General features: G+C 44.3%; 1 protein-coding gene across 1 annotated transcript; it reads left to right on the forward strand.

The window, feature by feature from the left end:
• Positions 1-651: 651 nt before the first annotated feature.
• LOC120043231 (zinc finger protein OZF-like) lies at positions 652-20,763 on the forward strand. Its single transcript, XM_038987892.1, has 9 exons — positions 652-918; positions 11,509-11,652; positions 11,770-12,203; positions 12,307-12,401; positions 12,728-12,913; positions 16,825-17,007; positions 17,951-18,018; positions 18,685-18,895; positions 20,515-20,763. Exons 1-9 carry the CDS (start codon positions 868-870, stop codon positions 20,655-20,657), a joined length of 1,515 nt encoding a protein of 504 aa, XP_038843820.1. The 5' UTR covers positions 652-867; the 3' UTR covers positions 20,658-20,763.
• Positions 20,764-25,430: the final 4,667 nt, after the last annotated feature.

Here is a 25,430-nt window from a genome sequence, read left to right on the forward strand (position 1 = left end):
TGTACATTGAACTCGTCATTACATCTGGTTGGCAGCATGTGAATGGTGTGTGTCTGGAGTGTACGGTCGATGAAACGGTGGAGCATGTGTTGTTATATTGTCTTAAGTATGTTTAACAGAGGGAAAATGGAAGTGTAGGGTCATTGAGGTGGGACGGGGATTTTGGGGGATGGGGGAGGGTCTATTAGAAGTTAGTAGGGCTATTTTGTTTTTCAGAAGCACTGAGGTAGGAGGATTTAGACCGTGATTGACCCTTCAGCAGCATAGTAGGTGGCGGCATGCACCTTTAACGTTGGTTTGAGGACCGAGTGGCGCAGCGGTCTAAGGCACTGCATCTCAGTGCAAGAGGCATCACTACAGTCCCTGGTTCGAATCCAGGCTGTATCACATCCGGACGTGATTGGGAGTCCCATAGGGCAGCGCACAATTGGCCCAGTGTCGTCCGGGGTAGGCCGTCATTGTAAATAAGAATTTCTTCTTAACTGACTTGCCTAGTTAAATAAAGTTAAAATAAAATAAAAATATATAATTGAACAAGATTCCTGCAGGTTGTGAGCGCCTTGTATTGCCTGCCTTCTCACTCCTGTACACAAGGTGGCGCTATTCTACCAGGTAGTTTAGTCATGCAGAAGAATCATACCCGGAAGTACGGTGATGCAGTAACGCAGACAGTCGGCTTATTTACCTCTCTTCTAAACAGTCTAGCTAGCTAGTTACTGTTAAAATGGCAACATATAGGATTTCTGCATGTATTGCCTTCGTTTAGATGGCTGGTTAGGTTTCAAATCGTTTCACGACCAGTAAATTGTTCAACTGACGTGAGTGTCCTCGAGCTGAAGTGAACGTAAAAGAACAACAATCAATAACATGTCGGCAGAATTCACTCCTCCCGGTTCTGACCGACCCACAATGGACGAGGTAAGACACGGGAGGGACGAATGCCCGTTAGCTAGCCAGCCAAATCTACTAACATTGTCCTGGCCCTTCGGACTCGAATGCCTCACATGAATGGGCAAGCTTTGTCCCAAATCGGGTTGTGAAAACTCCATTGCTGTAATTGCAAGACGATGCGTGACAAGAGTTGGAGTAATAGCACAGACCGGTTATGCCAGGTCCGTTTATGCTCAGTCATCTGAAAACTGATTTGATTGTGGTTGTCAATGTAACAAAGTATCAAGCTGGCGGTTAGTTTACTGCTGCTGCTCAGTCAGTCTGTAGTGACACCATGCCACTGGGTGGGTCTTTTGAGACAGGGCCAGTCTTATCTGCAGAGCGGTGGGTGCAGTCTTTTGTTCCTACCAAGCACTAACACAAACACACTGATCTAGGATCAGTTTTGCTTTAGGATTACCTGGACAGGGAGGGTCTGAGTTCAGCATTCTTACTGTTAGATGCTTTGTGAAATACAGGCCCTGATTCCCTGATCAAAGTATTGGACACTCATATAGTCTACCACAACAAAACACTCATATAGTCTACCACAACACACTCATATAGTCTACCACAACAACACACTCATATAGTCTACCACAACAACACACTCGTATAGTCTACCACAACAACACACTCGTATAGTCTACCACAACAACAACACTCATATAGTCTACCACAACAACACACACATATAGTCTACCACAACAACACACTCGTATAGTCTACCACAACAACACACTCATATAGTCTACCACAACAACACACACATATAGTCTACCACAACAACACACACATATAGTCTACCACAACAACAACACTCATATAGTCTACCACAACAACACACTCATATAGTCTACCACAACAACACTCATATAGTCTACCACCACAACAACACTCATATAGTCTACCACAACAACAACACTCATATAGTCTACCACAACAACACACTCATATAGTCTACCACAACAACACTCATATAGTCTACCACCACAACAACACTCATATAGTCTACCACAACAACAACACTCATATAGTCTACCACAACAACACACTCATATAGTCTACCACAACAACAACACTCATATAGTCTACCACAACAACACACTCATATAGTCTACCACAACAACAACACACTCATATAGTCTACCACAACAACACTCATATAGTCTACCACAACAACAACACTCATATAGTCTACCACAACAACAACACTCATATAGTCTACCACAACAACAACACTCGTATAGTCTACCACAACAACAACACTCATATAGTCTACCACAACAACACACTCATATAGTCTACCACAACAACACACTCATATAGTCTACCACAACAAAACACTCATATAGTCTACCACAACAAAACACTCATATAGTCTACCACAACAAAACACTCATATAGTCTACCACAACAAAACACTCATATAGTCTACCACAACAAAACACTCATATAGTCTACCACAACAACAACACTCATATAGTCTACCACCACAACAACACTCATATAGTCTACCACCACAACAACACTCATATAGTCTACCACCACAACAACACTCGTATAGTCTACCACAACAACACACTCATATAGTCTACCACAACAACACACTCATATAGTCTACCACAACAACACACTCATATAGTCTACCACAACAACACACTCATATAGTCTACCACAACAACAACACTCATATAGTCTACCACAACAACACACACATATAGTCTACCACAACAACACACTCATATAGTCTACCACAACAACACACTCATATAGTCTACCACAACAACAACACTCATATAGTCTACCACAACAACACACACATATAGTCTACCACAACAACAACACTCATATAGTCTACCACAACAACAACACTCATATAGTCTACCACAACAACACACTCATATAGTCTACCACAACAACACTCATATAGTCTACCACAACAACACACTCATATAGTCTACCACAACAACACTCATATAGTCTACCACAACAACACACTCATATAGTCTACCACAACAACACACTCATATAGTCTACCACCACAACACACTCATATAGTCTACCACAACAACAACACTCATATAGTCTACCACAACAACACTCGTATAGTCTACCACAACAACACACTCATATAGTCTACCACAACAACAACACTCATATAGTCTACCACAACAACACACACATATAGTCTACCACAACAACAACACTCATATAGTCTACCACAACAACAACACTCATATAGTCTACCACCACAACAACACTCATATAGTCTACCACAACAACAAAACACTCATATAGTCTACCACAACAACACTCATATAGTCTACCACAGCAAAACACTCATATAGTCTACCACAACAACACACTCATATAGTCTACCACAACAACAACACTCATATAGTCTACCACAACAACACACTCATATAGTCTACCACAACAACAACACTCATATAGTCTACCACAACAACACACACATATAGTCTACCACAACAACACACTCATATAGTCTACCACAACAACACACTCATATAGTCTACCACAACAACAACACTCATATAGTCTACCACAACAACACTCGTATAGTCTACCACAACAACACACTCATATAGTCTACCACAACAACACACTCATATAGTCTACCACAACAACAACACTCATATAGTCTACCACAACAACACTCGTATAGTCTACCACAACAACACTCATATAGTCTACCACAACAACACTCGTATAGTCTACCACAACAACACTCGTATAGTCTACCACAACAACACTCATATAGTCTACCACAGCAAAACACGCATATAGTCTACCACAACAACACTCATATAGTCTACCACAACAACACTCGTATAGTCTACCACAACAACACTCGTATAGTCTACCACAACAACACTCATATAGTCTACCACAACAACACTCGTATAGTCTACCACAACAACACTCGTATAGTCTACCACAACAACACTCGTATAGTCTACCACAACAACACTCATATAGTCTACCACAGCAAAACACGCATATAGTCTACCACAACAACAACACTCATATAGTCTACCACAACAACACTCGTATAGTCTACCACAACAACACACTCATATAGTCTACCACAACAACACACTCATATAGTCTACCACAACAACAACACTCATATAGTCTACCACAACAACACTCGTATAGTCTACCACAACAACACTCATATAGTCTACCACAACAACACACTCATATAGTCTACCACAACAACAACACTCATATAGTCTACCACAACAACACACTCATATAGTCTACCACAACAACAACACACTCATATAGTCTACCACAACAACACTCATATAGTCTACCACAACAACAACACTCATATAGTCTACCACAACAACAACACTCATATAGTCTACCACAACAACAACACTCGTATAGTCTACCACAACAACAACACTCATATAGTCTACCACAACAACACACTCATATAGTCTACCACAACAACACACTCATATAGTCTACCACAACAAAACACTCATATAGTCTACCACAACAAAACACTCATATAGTCTACCACAACAAAACACTCATATAGTCTACCACAACAAAACACTCATATAGTCTACCACAACAAAACACTCATATAGTCTACCACAACAACAACACTCATATAGTCTACCACCACAACAACACTCATATAGTCTACCACCACAACAACACTCATATAGTCTACCACCACAACAACACTCGTATAGTCTACCACAACAACACACTCATATAGTCTACCACAACAACACACTCATATAGTCTACCACAACAACACACTCATATAGTCTACCACAACAACACACTCATATAGTCTACCACAACAACAACACTCATATAGTCTACCACAACAACACACACATATAGTCTACCACAACAACACACTCATATAGTCTACCACAACAACACACTCATATAGTCTACCACAACAACAACACTCATATAGTCTACCACAACAACACACACATATAGTCTACCACAACAACAACACTCATATAGTCTACCACAACAACAACACTCATATAGTCTACCACAACAACACACTCATATAGTCTACCACAACAACACTCATATAGTCTACCACAACAACACACTCATATAGTCTACCACAACAACACTCATATAGTCTACCACAACAACACACTCATATAGTCTACCACAACAACACACTCATATAGTCTACCACAACAACACACTCATATAGTCTACCACAACAACAACACTCATATAGTCTACCACAACAACACACACATATAGTCTACCACAACAACACACTCATATAGTCTACCACAACAACACACTCATATAGTCTACCACAACAACAACACTCATATAGTCTACCACAACAACAACACTCATATAGTCTACCACCACAACAACACTCATATAGTCTACCACAACAACAAAACACTCATATAGTCTACCACAACAACACTCATATAGTCTACCACAGCAAAACACTCATATAGTCTACCACAACAACACACTCATATAGTCTACCACAACAACAACACTCATATAGTCTACCACAACAACACACTCATATAGTCTACCACAACAACAACACTCATATAGTCTACCACAACAACACACACATATAGTCTACCACAACAACACACTCATATAGTCTACCACAACAACACACTCATATAGTCTACCACAACAACAACACTCATATAGTCTACCACAACAACACTCGTATAGTCTACCACAACAACACACTCATATAGTCTACCACAACAACACACTCATATAGTCTACCACAACAACAACACTCATATAGTCTACCACAACAACACTCGTATAGTCTACCACAACAACACTCATATAGTCTACCACAACAACACTCGTATAGTCTACCACAACAACACTCGTATAGTCTACCACAACAACACTCATATAGTCTACCACAGCAAAACACGCATATAGTCTACCACAACAACACTCATATAGTCTACCACAACAACACTCATATAGTCTACCACAACAACACTCGTATAGTCTACCACAACAACACTCGTATAGTCTACCACAACAACACTCATATAGTCTACCACAACAACACTCGTATAGTCTACCACAACAACACTCGTATAGTCTACCACAACAACACTCATATAGTCTACCACAGCAAAACACGCATATAGTCTACCACAACAACAACACTCATATAGTCTACCACAACAACACTCGTATAGTCTACCACAACAACACACTCATATAGTCTACCACAACAACACACTCATATAGTCTACCACAACAACAACACTCATATAGTCTACCACAACAACACTCGTATAGTCTACCACAACAACACTCATATAGTCTACCACAACAACACACTCATATAGTCTACCACAACAACACTCATATAGTCTACCACAACAACACACTCATATAGTCTACCACAACAACACTCATATAGTCTACCACAACAACACACTCATATAGTCTACCACAACAACACACTCATATAGTCTACCACAACAACACACTCATATAGTCTACCACAACAACAACACTCATATAGTCTACCACAACAACACACACATATAGTCTACCACAACAACACACTCATATAGTCTACCACAACAACACACTCATATAGTCTACCACAACAACAACACTCATATAGTCTACCACAACAACAACACTCATATAGTCTACCACAACAACACACTCATATAGTCTACCACAACAACAACACTCATATAGTCTACCACAACAACACACACATATAGTCTACCACAACAACACACTCATATAGTCTACCACAACAACACACTCATATAGTCTACCACAACAACAACACTCATATAGTCTACCACAACAACACTCGTATAGTCTACCACAACAACACACTCATATAGTCTACCACAACAACACACTCATATAGTCTACCACAACAACAACACTCATATAGTCTACCACAACAACACTCGTATAGTCTACCACAACAACACTCATATAGTCTACCACAACAACACTCGTATAGTCTACCACAACAACACTCATATAGTCTACCACAGCAACACTCATATAGTCTACCACAACAACACACATATAGTCTACCACAACAACACTCATATAGTCTACCACAACAACACACTCATATAGTCTACCACAACAACAACACTCATATAGTCTACCACAACAACACACTCATATAGTCTACCACAACAACAACACTCATATAGTCTACCACAACAACACTCATATAGTCTACCACAACAACAACACTCATATAGTCTACCACAACAACACACTCATATAGTCTACCACAACAACAACACTCATATAGTCTACCACAACAACACACTCATATAGTCTACCACAACAACAACACTCATATAGTCTACCACAACAACACTCATATAGTCTACCACAACAACACACTCATATAGTCTACCACAACAACACTCATATAGTCTACCACAACAACACACTCATATAGTCTACCGCAACAACACTCATATAGTCTACCACAACAACACTCATATAGTCTACCACAACAACACACATATAGTCTACCACAACAACACTCATATAGTCTACCACAACAACACACATATAGTCTACCACAACAACACTCATATAGTCTACCACAACAACACACTCATATAGTCTACCACAACAACACACTCATATAGTCTACCACAGCAAAACACTCATATAGTCTACCACAACAACACATTCGTATAGTCTACCACAACAACACACTAATATAGTCTACCTCAACAACACACTCGTATAGTCTACCACAACAACACTCATATAGTCTACCACAACACACTCATATAGTCTACCACAGCAAAACACTCATATAGTCTACCACAGCAAAACACTCATATAGTCTACCACAACAACACTCATATAGTCTACCACAACAACACTCATATAGTCTACCACAACAACACACTCATATAGTCTACCACAACAACACACTCATATAGTCTACCACAACAACACACTCATATAGTCTACCACAACAACAACACTCGTATAGTCTACCACAACAACACACTCATATAGTCTACCACAACAACAACACTCATATAGTCTACCACAACAACACACACATATAGTCTACCACAACAACACACTCATATAGTCTACCACAACAACACACTCATATAGTCTACCACAACAACAACACTCATATAGTCTACCACAACAACACTCGTATAGTCTACCACAACAACACACTCATATAGTCTACCACAACAACACACTCATATAGTCTACCACAACAACAACACTCATATAGTCTACCACAACAACACTCGTATAGTCTACCACAACAACACTCATATAGTCTACCACAACAACACTCGTATAGTCTACCACAACAACACTCGTATAGTCTACCACAACAACACTCATATAGTCTACCACAGCAAAACACGCATATAGTCTACCACAACAACACTCATATAGTCTACCACAACAACACTCGTATAGTCTACCACAACAACACTCGTATAGTCTACCACAACAACACTCATATAGTCTACCACAACAACACTCGTATAGTCTACCACAACAACACTCGTATAGTCTACCACAGCAAAACACGCATATAGTCTACCACAACAACAACACTCATATAGTCTACCACAACAACACTCGTATAGTCTACCACAACAACACACTCATATAGTCTACCACAACAACACACTCATATAGTCTACCACAACAACAACACTCATATAGTCTACCACAACAACACTCGTATAGTCTACCACAACAACACTCATATAGTCTACCACAACAACACACTCATATAGTCTACCACAACAACACTCATATAGTCTACCACAACAACACACTCATATAGTCTACCACAACAACACTCATATAGTCTACCACAACAACACACTCATATAGTCTACCACAACAACACACTCATATAGTCTACCACAACAACACACTCATATAGTCTACCACAACAACAACACTCATATAGTCTACCACAACAACACACACATATAGTCTACCACAACAACACACTCATATAGTCTACCACAACAACACACTCATATAGTCTACCACAACAACAACACTCATATAGTCTACCACAACAACAACACTCATATAGTCTACCACAACAACACACTCATATAGTCTACCACAACAACAACACTCATATAGTCTACCACAACAACACACACATATAGTCTACCACAACAACACACTCATATAGTCTACCACAACAACACACTCATATAGTCTACCACAACAACAACACTCATATAGTCTACCACAACAACACTCGTATAGTCTACCACAACAACACACTCATATAGTCTACCACAACAACACACTCATATAGTCTACCACAACAACAACACTCATATAGTCTACCACAACAACACTCGTATAGTCTACCACAACAACACTCATATAGTCTACCACAACAACACTCGTATAGTCTACCACAACAACACTCGTATAGTCTACCACAACAACACTCGTATAGTCTACCACAGCAACACTCATATAGTCTACCACAACAACACACATATAGTCTACCACAACAACACTCATATAGTCTACCACAACAACACACTCATATAGTCTACCACAACAACAACACTCATATAGTCTACCACAACAACACACTCATATAGTCTACCACAACAACAACACTCATATAGTCTACCACAACAACACTCATATAGTCTACCACAACAACACACTCATATAGTCTACCACAACAACACACACATATAGTCTACCACAACAACACACTCATATAGTCTACCACAACAACACTCATATAGTCTACCACAACAACACACTCATATAGTCTACCGCAACAACACTCATATAGTCTACCACAACAACACTCATATAGTCTACCACAACAACACACATATAGTCTACCACAACAACACTCATATAGTCTACCACAACAACACACTCATATAGTCTACCACAACAACACACTCATATAGTCTACCACAGCAAAACACTCATATAGTCTACCACAACAACACATTCGTATAGTCTACCACAACAACACACTAATATAGTCTACCTCAACAACACACTCGTATAGTCTACCACAACAACACTCATATAGTCTACCACAACACACTCATATAGTCTACCACAGCAAAACACTCATATAGTCTACCACAGCAAAACACTCATATAGTCTACCACAACAACACTCATATAGTCTACCACAACAACACTCATATAGTCTACCACAACAACACACTCATATAGTCTACCACAACAACACACTCATATAGTCTACCACAACAACAACACTCGTATAGTCTACCACAACAACACACTCATATAGTCTACCACAACAACACACTCATATAGTCTACCACAACAACACACTCATATAGTCTACCACAACAACACTCATATAGTCTACCACAACAACACTCATATAGTCTACCACAACAACAACACTCGTATAGTCTACCACAACAACACTCGTATAGTCTACCACAACAACACTCGTATAGTCTACCACAACACACTCATATAGTCTACCACAACAACAACACTCGTATAGTCTACCACAACAACAACACTCGTATAGTCTACCACAACAACAACACTCGTATAGTCTACCACAACAACAACACTCGTATAGTCTACCACAACAACAACACTCGTATAGTCTACCACAACAACAACACTCATATAGTCTACCACAACAACAACACACTCGTATAGTCTACCACAACAACAAAACACTCGTATAGTCTACCACAACAACACTCATATAGTCTACCACAACAGCACTCATATAGTCTACCACAACAACACTCATATAGTCTACCACAACAACACACTCATATAGTCTACCACAACAGCACTCTCATATAGTCTACCACAACAGCACTCATATAGTCTACCACAACAACAACACACTCATATAGTCTACCACAACAACAACACACTCATATAGTCTACCACAACAACAACACTCGTATAGTCTACCACAACAACAACACTCGTATAGTCTACCACAACAACAACACACTCATATAGTCTACCACAACAACAACACACTCATATAGTCTACCACAACAACAACACTCATATAGTCTACCACAACAACAAAACACTCATATAGTCTACCACAACAACACTCATATAGTCTACCACAGCAAAACACTCATATAGTCTACCACAGCAAAACACTCATATAGTCTACCACAACAACACTCATATAGTCTACCACAACAACAACACACTCGTATAGTCTACCACAACAACAACACACTCGTATAGTCTACAACAACAACACTCATATAGTCTACCACAACAACACACACATATAGTCTACCACAACAACACACTCATATAGTCTACCACAACAACAACACTCATATAGTCTACCACAACAACAACACTCATATAGTCTACCACAACAACAACACACTCATATAGTCTACCACAACAACAACACACTCATATAGTCTACCACAACAAAACACTCGTTTCGTGTACCACAACAAAACAAATGTTCCCCTCTCCAGAACTAGTCACGGCTGCCTTCTGCCCTTCATCCTCTTTTAGGATGATGTTAACAACCAGCCCAGCCCGTCCCACAGCCCCCCTGCATCAGGAGAACCTGATCAACAGAACCAAACAGAACCAACCAAAACCTTTTCACACTGTTGTCTGGACTGTGGGAAAGAGTTTTCCCGCCCATGTGACCTGGTGAGTTTGATGATTTTTATTTCCCAGTTTAAAAAAATGACATATACACACAGTACTTAAAACGTGACGGGATAACACAAAACAAGTCAATTACTTATTTCCATTGTGTTCCATAAGGTGAGACACCAGAGAGTACACACAGGGGAGAAGCCTTACCCCTGTCCTGATTGTGGCAAGAGGTTCGCCCACTCAGGAGGCCTCCGAGAACATGAGAGGATACACTCCGGAGAGAAGCCTCACTCCTGCTCTGTGTGTGGGAAGAGCTTCACCCAGAAGGGAAGTCTTAGAGTTCACCTACGGACACACACGGGGGAGAGACCTTATTCTTGCTCCGTCTGCGGCAAGAGTTACACCCAAAATGAATTTTTGAAAGTGCACCAGCGAACACACACGGGAGAGAGGCCCTACTCCTGTTCTGTGTGTGGCAAGGGCTTTGCTCAGATCGGAAACTTGAAGAAACACCAGCGGATTCACACCGGGGAGAAGCCTTACCAGTGTCTGGAGTGTGGCGCCAGTTTCACCCAGAAGGACAGCCTGAAGATGCACCAGAGGTCATTTTATTTCATTCTTGTTTTCATTTGATCTCCTTGTTGTTTTACTGTAAAGTCTGTTTCAAGTTTAAATGCACTTTGAATAAAGAATGATTTGATTTAGGTCTCACACAGGAGAGAAACCCTGCGTCTGCCCCGAGTGCGGGAAGGGTTTCCGTGACAACGGGCACCTGAAAGTCCACTCGAGAGTGCATACAGGTGAGGTTGATTTAACGATCGAAGGATATCAGTGTCTCAAAACTCTTGAGTTGTCCACAATGTGGTTCTTTAATAAAACTTGAAACTTTATGCAGCAATTGACAGCATGCATTACAGCATTGTCATATGTATGGGATTCACGTGGTATACAACGTCCAATGAAATGCTTACTTGCAGGTTCCTTTTCAACAACAATAAGAAATAATAAAACATAATAATACGGACATAAAGTAAATGGCTCATTATTGTGGAGTGACACTGTCTGTCTGTCCCACCCACCCATCTGTCCATCCATCTGTCCACCCATCTGTCCATCTGTCCATCAGGGGAGAAGCCGTACTCCTGCCCTGACTGTGGGAGACGGTTCAGCCAGGCAGACGTCCTGAAGAGACACCAGATGGTGCATACAGGGGAGAAGCCGTACTTCTGTGCCCTGTGTGGGAGGAGGTTCGCCCAGCCTGCCACTCTGAAGTACCACCTCCGGACCCACGCAAGAGAGAACCAGACAGGAGGCGAGTTCAACAACACTTCCTTTACAGCCGAACATGTTGCCACAGTAACAACTTCAGTTGGAACGATTTGAATGAACATTCCAGAATGTTACAGCGAAGCTGCAAATAGCTCATTTTTATATGTATTCAAACTGCAAATACTAATCTTACTACGTGTAATGGAAAGCCTACATAGCAACATGTATTATTTGTAGTGGCAGTTTAGACAGGAAACAGATACTTATGTTTACCTCACACTGCCTTCTCAGACTGTCAGCCACTTCACTGCCTTCTCAGACTGTCAGCCAATTCACTGCCTTCTCAGACTGTCGGCCACTTCACTGCCTTCTCAGACTGTCGGCCACTTCACTGCCTTCTCAGACTGTCGGCCACTTCACTGCCTTCTCAGACTGTCGGCCACTTCACTGCCTTCTCAGACTGTCGGCCACTTCACTGCCTTCTCAGACTGTCGGCCACTTCACTGCCTTCTCAGACTGTCGGCCACTTCACTGCCTTCTCAGACTGTCGGCCACTTCACTGCCTTCTCAGACTGTCGGTCACTTCACTGCCTTCTCAGACTGTCAGCCACTTCACTGCCTTCTCAGACTGTCAGCCACTTCACTGCCTTCTCAGACTGTCAGCCACTTCCCTGCCTTCTCAGACTGTCAGCCACTTCCCTGCCTTCTCAGACTGTCAGCCACTTCCCTGCCTTCTCAGACTGTCGGCCACTTCCCTGCCTTCTCAGACTGTCGGCCACTTCCCTGCCTTCTCAGACTGTCGGCCACTTCCCTGCCTTCTCAGACTGTCGGCCACTTCACTGCCTTCTCAGACTGTCGGCCACTTCACTGCCTTCTCAGACTGTCGGCCACTTCACTGCCTTCTCAGACTGTCGGCCACTTCACTGCCTTCTCAGACTGTCGGCCACTTCACTGCCACTTCACTGCCTTCTCAGACTGTCAGCCACTTCACTGCCTTCTCAGACTGTCAGCCACTTCCCTGCCTTCTCAGACTGTCAGCCACTTCCCTGCCTTCTCAGACTGTCAGCCACTTCACTGCCTTCTCAGACTGTCGGCCACTTCACTGCCTTCTCAGACTGTCGGCCACTTCACTGCCTTCTCAGACTGTCGGCCACTTCACTGCCACTTCACTGCCTTCTCAGACTGTCAGCCACTTCACTGCCTTCTCAGACTGTCAGCCACTTCCCTGCCTTCTCAGACTGTCAGCCACTTCCCTGCCTTCTCAGACTGTCAGCCACTTCACTGCCTTCTCAGACTGTCAGCCACTTCACTGCCTTCTCAGACTGTCGGCCACTTCCCTGCCTTCTCAGACTGTCGGTCACTTCACTGCCTTCTCAGACTGTCGGCCACTTCACTGCCTTCTCAGACTGTCGGCCACTTCACTGCCTTCTCAGACTGTCGGCCACTTCACTGCCTTCTCAGACTGTCGGCCACTTCACTGCCTTCTCAGACTGTCGGCCACTTCACTGCCTTCTCAGACTGTCGGCCACTTCACTGCCTTCTCAGACTGTCGGCCACTTCACTGCCTTCTCAGACTGTCGGCCACTTCACTGCCTTCTCAGACTGTCGGCCACTTCACTGCCTTCTCAGACTGTCGGCCACTTCACTGCCTTCTCAGACTGTCGGCCACTTCACTGCCTTCTCAGACTGTCGGCCACTTCACTGCCACTTCACTGCCTTCTCAGACTGTCAGCCACTTCACTGCCTTCTCAGACTGTCAGCCACTTCCCTGCCTTCTCAGACTGTCGGCCACTTCCCTGCCTTCTCAGACTGTCGGCCACTTCCCTGCCTTCTCAGACTGTCGGCCACTTCACTGCCTTCTCAGACTGTCGGCCACTTCACTGCCTTCTCAGACTGTCGGCCACTTCACTGCCTTCTCAGACTGTCGGCCACTTCACTGCCTTCTCAGACTGTCGGCCACTTCACTGCCTTCTCAGACTGTCGGCCACTTCACTGCCTTCTCAGACTGTCGGCCACTTCACTGCCTTCTCAGACTGTCGGCCACTTCACTGCCTTCTCAGACTGTCGGCCACTTCACTGCCACTTCACTGCCTTCTCAGACTGTCGGCCACTTCACTGCCTTCTCAGACTGTCGGCCACTTCACTGCCTTCTCAGACTGTCGGCCACTTCACTGCCTTCTCAGACTGTCAGCCACTTCCCTGCCTTCTCAGACTGTCAGCCACTTCCCTGCCTTCTCAGACTGTCGGCCACTTCACTGCCTTCTCAGACTGTCGGCCACTTCCCTGCCTTCTCAGACTGTCGGCCACTTCACTGCCTTCTCAGACTGTCGGCCACTTCACTGCCTTCTCAGACTGTCGGCCACTTCACTGCCTTCTCAGACTGTCGGCCACTTCACTGCCTTCTCAGACTGTCGGCCACTTCACTGCCTTCTCAGACTGTCGGCCACTTCACTGCCTTCTCAGACTGTCGGCCACTTCACTGCCACTTCACTGCCTTCTCAGACTGTCAGCCACTTCACTGCCTTCTCAGACTGTCAGCCACTTCCCTGCCTTCTCAGACTGTCAGCCACTTCCCTGCCTTCTCAGACTGTCGGCCACTTCACTGCCTTCTCAGACTGTCGGCCACTTCACTGCCTTCTCAGACTGTCGGCCACTTCACTGCCTTCTCAGACTGTCGGCCACTTCACTGCCTTCTCAGACTGTCGGCCACTTCACTGCCACTTCACTGCCTTCTCAGACTGTCAGCCACTTCACTGCCTTCTCAGACTGTCAGCCACTTCCCTGCCTTCTCAGACTGTCGGCCACTTCCCTGCCTTCTCAGACTGTCGGCCACTTCACTGCCTTCTCAGACTGTCGGCCACTTCACTGCCTTCTCAGACTGTCGGCCACTTCACTGCCTTCTCAGACTGTCGGCCACTTCACTGCCTTCTCAGACTGTCGGCCACTTCACTGCCTTCTCAGACTGTCGGCCACTTCACTGCCTTCTCAGACTGTCGGTCACTTCACTGCCTTCTCAGACTGTCGGCCACTTCACTGCCTTCTCAGACTGTCGGCCACTTCACTGCCTTCTCAGACTGTCAGTCACTTCACTGCCTTCTCAGACTGTCAGCCACTTCACTGCCTTCTCAGACTGTCGGCCACTTCCCTGCCTTCTCAGACTGTCGGCCACTTCCCTGCCTTCTCAGACTGTCGGCCACTTCCCTGCCTTCTCAGACTGTCGGCCACTTCCCTGCCTTCTCAGACTGTCGGCCACTTCCCTGCCTTCTCAGACTGTCGGCCACTTCCCTGCCTTCTCAGACTGTCGGCCACTTCCCTGCCTTCTCAGACTGTCGGCCACTTCCCTGCCTTCTCAGACTGTCGGCCACTTCACTGCCTTCTCAGACTGTCGGCCACTTCACTGCCTTCTCAGACTGTCGGCCACTTCACTGCCTTCTCAGACTGTCGGCCACTTCACTGCCTTCTCAGACTGTCGGCCACTTCACTGCCTTCTCAGACTGTCGGCCACTTCACTGCCTTCTCAGACTGTCGGCCACTTCACTGCCTTCTCAGACTGTCGGCCACTTCACTGCCTTCTCAGACTGTCGGCCACTTCACTGCCTTCTCAGACTGTCGGCCACTTCACTGCCTTCTCAGACTGTCGGCCACTTCACTGCCTTCTCAGACTGTCGGCCACTTCACTGCCTTCTCAGACTGTCGGCCACTTCACTGCCTTCTCAGACTGTCGGCCACTTCACTGCCTTCTCAGACTGTCGGCCACTTCACTGCCTTCTCAGACTGTCGGCCACTTCACTGCCTTCTCAGACTGTCGGCCACTTCACTGCCTTCTCAGACTGTCGGCCACTTCACTGCCTTCTCAGACTGTCGGCCACTTCACTGCCTTCTCAGACTGTCGGCCACTTCACTGCCGACACAAAACAGAACACTGTTGCTAACATTCACAAACCATTTCCCCAGGGTCTCAACGCTGCCCAGTGTGTGGACAGGACCTCCCGACAGAGCAGGCTCTGAGAAAACACCTACAGACACACATGGGGGAGGACCTCGGTCACAACGGGGGACAGGAAGACGGGGAGGAGGAAGTTGGTGGTCTGATCAATTCTGATGGAGAGGACGTCGGCTGGGACCCTTCTCATCTTAGTAAGTGGAGGCAGGTTATTCGTCCCTAATGGCTCCCTATTCCCTACATAGTGCACTACTTTACCCTAAGATACATTCCTAATGGCACCATATTCCCTATGTAGTGCAGTACTTTACCCTAAGATACATCCCTAATGGCACCCTATTCCCTACGTAGTGCACTACTTTACCCTAAGATACATCCCTAATGGCTCCCTATTCCCTATGTAGTGCACTACTTTACCCTAAGATACATTCCTAATGGCACCCTATTCCCTATGTAGTGCACTACTTTACCATAAGATACATCCCTAATGGCACCCTATTCCCTACATAGTGCACTACTTTACCCTAAGATACATCCCTAATGGCTCCCTATTCCCTATGTAGTGCACTACTTTACCCTAAGATACATCACTAATGGCACCCTATTCCCTATGTAGTGCACTACTTTACCCTAAGATACATCCCTAATGGCACCCTATTCCCTACATAGTGCACTACTTTACCCTAATATACACCCCTAATGGCACCCTATTCCCTATGTAGTGCACTACTTTACCCTAAGATACATCACTAATGGCACCCTATTCCCTATGTAGTGCACTACTTTACCCTAAGATACATCCCTAATGGCACCCTATTCCCTACATAGTGCACTACTTTACCCTAAGATACACCCCTAATGGCACCCTATTCCCTATGTAGTGCACTACTTTACCCTAAGATACATCCCTAATGGCACCCTATTCCCTACATAGTGCACTACTTTACCCTAATATACACCCCTAATGGCACCCTATTCCCTATGTAGTGCACTACTTTTGACCATCCATCCTTCCATCAAAAGATAAACAGGAGAGAGTCCTGGTAGTCTCATTATAACCCATAATACCAACCTATCTCTACAGGAGAGAGTCCTGGTAGTCTCATTATAACCCATAATACCAACCTATCTCTACAGGTGAGAGTCCTGTCCATGGCTCTTCTGGTAGTGAAGGAGGAAGTCCCCCTACATCACACATCAACAAGGTGGGAGAAAATGACCTTTTCACATTTTACTGTAAACTAATGTTATTTATTTCAGGGGCCAAATGTTTCAAGCATCTCAGAGTAGGAGTGCTGATCTAGGATCAGTTTGGGCTTTTAGATTATAAAGAATGGACAGGAGGGGACCTGATCCTATATCAGCACTCCTATTGGATCTGAACAACATCACATGTACAAGGGGACCTGATCCTAGATCAGCACTCCCTATTGGATCTGAACAACATCACATGTAAAATGGGACCTGATCCTAGATCAGCACTCCTATTGGATCTGAACAACATCACATGTAAAATGGGACCTGATCCTAGATCAGCACTCCCTATTGGATCTGAACAACAACATATGTACAAGGGGACCTGATCCTAGATCAGCACTCCTATTGGATCTGATCTGAACAACATCACATGTACAAGGGGACCTGATCCTAGATCAGCACTCCTATTGGATCTGATCTGAACAACATCACATGTACAAGGGGACCTGATCCTAGATCAGCACTCCTATTGGATCTGATCTGAACAACATCACATGTACAAGGGGACCTGATCCTATATCAGCACTCCTCTTCTGAGATGATTTATTAACACAGACCCTGATCTTCAGAGGATATATTACTTCCTGTATTATTGATCACTGTTTTCATTCTAGAATCCAGGTGACCAATCCAGATCCAAACGCAGGTCACTGGGTCCTGACGACAGAGAGGTCTTCAGTCAGACACTGGGGAGGAACATTAAAGTAGTGGAGGGGGAGGAGGACTTGAGTCAAACTGTTGAGGTGACGGTTAAAGAAGAAGAGGAGGACGAGGAAGTCACCAGATCCCCAGTAGAAGAAGTGGACTGGGAGGCTGTTGAACTTAGTAAGTGGAGGGAGGGAGGCTGTTGAACTTAGTAAGTAGAGGGAGGGAGGCTGTTGAACTTAGTAAGTAGAGGGAGGGAGGCTGTTGAACTTAGTAAGTAGAGGGAGGGAGGCTGTTGAACTTAGTAAGTAGAGGGAGGCTGTTGAACTTAGTAAGTAGAGGGAGGGAGGCTGTTGAACATAGTAAGTGGAGGGAGGGAGGCTGTTGAACTTAGTAAGTGGAGGGAGGCTGTTGAACTTAGTAAGTAGAGGGAGGGAGGCTGTTGAACTTAGTAAGTAGAGGGAGGGAGGCTGTTGAACATAGTAAGTGGAGGGAGGGAGGCTGTTGAACTTAGTAAGTGGAGGGAGGGAGGCTGTTGAACTTAGTAAGTAGAGGGAGGCTGTTGAACTTAGTAAGTAGAGGGAGGGAGGCTGTTGAACATAGTAAGTGGAGGGAGGGAGGCTGTTGAACTTAGTAAGTAAAGGGAGGGAGGCTGTTGAATTTAGTAAGTGGAGGGAGGGAGGCTGTTGAACATAGTAAGTAGAGGGAGGGAGGCTGTTGAACTTAGTAAGTAGAGGGAGGGAGGCTGTTGAACTTAGTAAGTAGAGGGAGGGAGGCTGTTGAACTTAGTAAGTAAAGGGAGGGAGGCTGTTGAATTTAGTAAGTGGAGGGAGGGAGGCTGTTGAACTTAGTAAGTAGAGGGAGGGAGGCTGTTGAACTTAGTAAGTAGAGGGAGGGAGGCTGTTGAACTTAGTAAGTGGAGGGAGGGAGGCTGTTGAACTTAGTAAGTGGAGGGAGGGAGGCTGTTGAACTTAGTAAGTAGAGGGAGGCTGTTGAACTTAGTAAGTAGAGGGAGGGAGGGAGGCTGTTGAACTTAGTAAGTAGAGGGAGGGAGGCTGTTGAACTTAGTAAGTAGAGGGAGGGAGGCTGTTGAACTTAGTAGGTAGAGGGAGGGAGGCTGTTGAACTTAGTAAGTGGGGGGAGGGAGGCTGTTGAACTTAGTAAGTAGAGGGAGGGAGGGAGGCTGTTGAACATAGTAAGTAGAGGGAGGGAGGCTGTTGAACATAGTAAGTAGAGGGAGGGAGGCTGTTGAACATAGTAAGTGGAGGGAGGGAGGGAGGCTGTTGAACTTAGTAAGTGGAGGGAGGGAGGCTGTTGAACTTAGTAAGTAGAGGGAGGGAGGCTGTTGAACATAGTAAGTAGAGGGAGGGAGGCTGTTGAACTTAGTAAGTAGAGGGAGGGAGGCTGTTGAACATAGTAAGTAGAGGGAGGGAGGGAGGCTGTTGAACATAGTAAGTAGAGGGAGGGAGGCTGTTGAACATAGTAAGTAGAGGGAGGGAGGGAGGCTGTTGAACATAGTAAGTAGAGGGAGGGAGGGAGGCTGTTGAACATAGTAAGTGGAGGGAGGGAGGCTGGCTGTTGAACTTAGTAAGTAAGGGTGGGAGGCTGTTGAACTTAAAGAAACATGAAGTAATGAGGACTTACTATCATTGTGTCCCAAATGGCATCCTATCCCCTACTTTAGACCAGAGCTCTTTAGGGAATAGGGTGCCATCTCATATCTTTAAGTCTGCGTCCCAAAGGGCAGTGTATTTCCCATATTGTGTACTATATGTAACCCGTACATACTGTTCCCTTAGGAGAGAGTCCTAACCACTGCTCCGACCGTGAGGAGAGACCTCCCCACCAGGAGAATCACACAGCTAAAGACCATCACCACACAGAGAGCACACGCCTCACTCCTGCTCTGACTCTATTTGAAGGACCTGATCAAAGCCATTGATGAGGAAATAATTAGGTTCATGATATCATTAGTTACTGTATCCTATTGCAGATATGTATGTTTAATTCATTATGTTTGATTGAATAATAAATCATGGTTGCAACAACCTGCTTCTCTGCTCTATCAATCATTATAAACTGGGTGGTTTGAGCCCTGAATACTGATTGGCTGACAGGAGTGGTATATCAGAACACATACCACGGGTATGACAAAACATGTATTTTTACTGCTCTAATTACGTTGGTAACCAGTTTATAATCGCAATAAGGCACCTCGGGGGTTGTGGTATATGGCCAATATACCACAGCTTCTTGCGCCGTGCGTAAGAAGAAATTAGCCGTGGTAAATTTGCCAGATACCACACCTCTTCGGACCTTATTTCTTCAATTCAATCTGTTAATTCTAGGGTGACCAGACGTCACCGATTTTGGTGGCCAGTACCCGGATATAGCCATCCCAGAAAATGTCCCTGATTAGGCTTCAGAAAGAAAAACAACTTTGAAGTTAAATTGAGGCTGATATTTTCATAACAATGATGGCTATCCTATCCCTGTCCCAAGCTCGTTTGCTCCCGCAGTTTTGCCACTGACATTTTAAGACGTTTGATCAGTGATACATTAACCACCACATGAACAGCCATGTCCAGATTTTGGTGACAGATTTTTCAAGAGAATATTCTAGAATCTTCATAAAAGCAAATATGCCATTTCAGAGTTTCCTTTGGGAAAAGTAGGCGCCGGACATCACGACAGGGAATTTGCCGGATATTTTTGAAATGTAACGGACAGCCATATGCATTCAGAGCCAACCTGGCGCAGCCAACGCCATCAATAAACAAGGGGTGTTGGCCAAAGGAGCCACATTTACATGTTCTTAAAAACAGCCTATAACAAATTATAAAAACACTATTCCTTGTGTTTTGGTGTGTAGCATTGGCAAAACTGTATATATATATATATATAAAAAGGCTACTTTCCTAAAACATTAATTGTCCTCCTGTCGAGGTGACTAGTTCGGGCCGCCTCCCAGACGTCCTACTGGGTTCACTCACGCGCGGGTAGTCTTTGCCTGTGGATCTTCTCTTGACCACAGTATGGAAGGCCGCGGTATGAGCCTCTTTCCTGGTGAGGGGGCCGCCCTGTCTTCCTACCCGAGGCTGAGTTAGCAATGGATCCCTGGGCTTCACTTTATCAACCCGGGTCACTCCTCTTGGTACATCTCTGCTTGCCACAGAGGTTAGTTCACTCCTTCCTACTGTTAACACTTCACCGGGTAGTTTGTGACACGGTATACTACCCGTCAGCGGGGGCTAGTTCTGTGTACAACACCAACGAGAAATTCAATATTTATTTCTAGTCCGCTGGGGCGCTATTTTAGCGTGTCCCGGTTCTTACTGCGTGTTGTCTCGTATTTCACGCAGGATACGTTCAACCGTGGGGTTATACTAAGTTATTTGTATGCGCGCGGCATAGTCTCAGACACTTCTGCTAGCGTTTCTGGTTGCCCCGACAACACACTCACGGGTGAGTCACACTCGCTAAATATCGTCAGCTCCTTCTAATACATCAGTCAGCTCCTTCTAATACATCAGTCAGCTCCTTCTAACACATCAGTCAGCTCCTTCTAATACATCAGTCAGCTCCTTCTAATACATCAGTCAGCTCCTTCTAATACATCAGTCAGCTCCTTCTAACACATCAGTCAGCACCTTCTAATACATCAGTCAGCTCCTTCTAATACATCAGTCAGCTCCTTCTAACACATCAGTCAGCTCCTTCTAATACATCAGTCAGCTCCTTCTAATACATCAGTCAGCTCCTTCTAACACATCAGTCAGCTCCTTCTAATACATCAGTCAGCTCCTTCTCATACATCAGTCAGCTCCTTCTAACACATCAGTCAGCTCCTTCTAATACATCAGTCAGCTCCTTCTAACACATCAGTCAGCTCCTTCTAATACATCAGTCAGCTCCTTCTAACACATCAGTCAGCTCCTTCTAACACATCAGTCAGCTCCTTCTAATACATCAGTCAGCACCTCCTAATAAATCAGTCAGCTCCTCCTAATAAATCAGTCAGCTCCTTCTAACACATCAGTCAGCTCCTTCTAACACATCAGTCAGCTCCTTCTAACACATCAGTCAGCTCCTTCTAATACATCAGTCAGCTCCTTCTAACACATCAGTCAGCTCCTAACACGTCAGTCAGCTCCTTCTAACACATCAGTCAGCTCCTTCTAATACATCAGTCAGCTCCTTCTAACACATCAGTCAGCTCCTTCTAATACATCAGTCAGCTCCTTCTAACACATCAGTCAGCTCCTTCTAATACATCAGTCAGCTCCTTCTAACACATCAGTCAGCTCCTAACACGTCAGTCAGCTCCTTCTAACACATCAGTCAGCTCCTTCTAATACATCAGTCAGCTCCTTCTAACACATCAGTCAGCTCCTTCTAACACATCAGTCAGCTCCTTCTAATACATCAGTCAGCACCTTCTAATACATCAGTCAGCTCCTTCTAATACATCAGTCAGCTCCTTCTAACACATCAGTCAGCTCCTTCTAACACATCAGTCAGCTCCTTCTAACACATCAGTCAGCTCCTTCTAACACGTCAGTCAGCTCCTTCTAACACATCAGTCAGCTCCTTCTCACACATCAGTCAGCTCCTTCTCACACATCAGTCAGCTCCTTCTCACACATCAGTCAGCTCCTTCTAACACATCAGTCAGCTCCTTCTCACACATCAGTCAGCTCCTTCTCACACATCAGTCAGCTCCTTCTAACACATCAGTCAGCTCCTTCTAACACATCAGTCAGCTCCTTCTCACACATCAGTCAGCTCCTTCTCACACATCAGTCAGCTCCTTCTAACACATCAGTCAGCTCCTTCTAACACATCAGTCAGCTCCTTCTAACACATCAGTCAGCTCCTTCTAACCCATCAGTCAGCTCCTTCTAACACATCAGTCAGCTCCTTCTAACCCATCAGTCAGCTCCTTCTAACCCATCAGTCAGCTCCTTCTAACCCATCAGTCAGCTCCTTCTAACCCATCAGTCAGCTCCTGATCTGTCTTCCCCAGAATCTCCGCTCCCTATCTTTCACATTGGTTTTTATACTCCTTAATTCCCCAAGCCTCCAAACGTCTTCCAAGAATGATGGAGGCCACTGTGTTCTTGTCTACGGACAACTCCTTCGACCTCATGGCTTGGTTTTTCGCTCTAGAAGTAAAAGAAACGCACACCTATTTAGGCGAGGTGCTGGCTAGCAGAGTGGAAAACTAGAAAATAAAGGAGAGCCGCACACTCTAGGAGCTCAGATGCAAAAATGTAATATCCAACGTTTCGACAGCCAAGCTGTCTTCATCAGGGTATGATCAAACACTGCGGTATGACTTGTTTATATAGTGTCAAAAGACACAGGTGTCTGTAATCATGGCCAAGTGTGGCCTAATATTATTGGTTAATTATCAAATATTAAAATGGCATACAAAGAACAGCATACAAAAAACAAATGGATAGCATACGATCATAGATTTATTTTAGACTACACAAGCTTACAAACAATTACAATGGCAAAGTCACAATAATCACAAGAATGGCTTACAAATCAAAGTCTACGTTGAGACCGAAGGGAGCGAGGGTCTTTAAGTTAAAGATCCAGGCAGCCTCTCGTTTTAACAATAAATGATCAAGGTCACCCCCTCTCCTAGGGAGGGTGACATGTTCGATGCCAATATAACGCAGAGACGAAATCGAGTGGTTTGCTTCCAAAAACTTGTTTTTTGCTCTGACATTCACTGTCAACTGTGGGACCTTATATAGACGGGGGTGTGTCTTTCCAAATCATGTCCAATCAATTCAATTTACCACAGATGGACTCCAATCAAGTTGTAGAAACATCTCAAGGATGATCAATGGAAACAGGATGCACCTGAGCTCAATTTCAACTCTCATAGCAAAGGGTCTGAATACTTACTAAATAAGATATTTATGTTTTGCAAAAATATATATTTTTTTAACAGTTTTGCTTTGTCATTATGGGTTATTGTGTGTAGTTTGATGAGTCATTTTTATTTATTTAATACATTTTTGAATAAGGCTGTAATGTAACAAAATGTGAAAAAAGAGAAGGGGTCTGAATACTTTCCAAATGCACTGTATACAAAGGAGGAGAAGGTCAAACCCCAGAGAGAGAGAGAGATGCTGGTGGCTACGACACCGACATGCATTTCTGTATGTCAGATGGCTTCTGTCTGCTCTGCAGAGGGTGGTGCTGTCTGCCCAACGCATCACCGGGGGCAAACTACCTGCCCTCCAGGACACCTACAGCTCCCGATGTCACAGGAAGGCCAAAAAGATCATCAAGGACAACAACCACCCGAGCCACTGCCTGTTCACCCCGCTATCATCCAGAAGGAGATGTCAGTACAGGTGCATCAAAGCTGGGACCGAGAGACTGAAAAACAGCTTCTATCTCAAGGCCATCAGATATATATTTCTTTTTTGAACCTTTATTTAACTAGACCAGTCAGTTAAGAACAAATTCTTATTTACAATGATGGCCTACCCATCTTCCTCTACTTTCTTCACTGCCTCAACAGCTTCTGCACTACTCTTGCCACCTCAACCTGCCTCTCTCACACCAGACACCTCCGATCCCCAGCAACATGAGCACCAAAACAAACACAATCCTCTGTCCAGTGCCTTTTATTTTTAACCTTTAGGTAACTAGGCAAGTCAGATAAGAACCAATTCTTATTTACAATGTC

Source organism: Salvelinus namaycush, unplaced genomic scaffold (genome assembly GCF_016432855.1).
Source record: "Salvelinus namaycush isolate Seneca unplaced genomic scaffold, SaNama_1.0 Scaffold88, whole genome shotgun sequence".
Lineage (NCBI taxonomy): Eukaryota > Metazoa > Chordata > Actinopteri > Salmoniformes > Salmonidae > Salvelinus > Salvelinus namaycush.

Coding starts and splice junctions, on each gene's coding strand:
- LOC120043231 (XM_038987892.1), top strand. CDS start 868: ATGTCGGCAGAATTCACTCCTCCCGGTTCTGACCGACCCACAATGGAC. Junction 919..11,508: donor ACCGACCCACAATGGACGAG/GTAAGACACGGG, acceptor ATCCTCTTTTAG/GATGATGTTAACAACCAGCC. Junction 11,653..11,769: donor TTTCCCGCCCATGTGACCTG/GTGAGTTTGATG, acceptor GTGTTCCATAAG/GTGAGACACCAGAGAGTACA.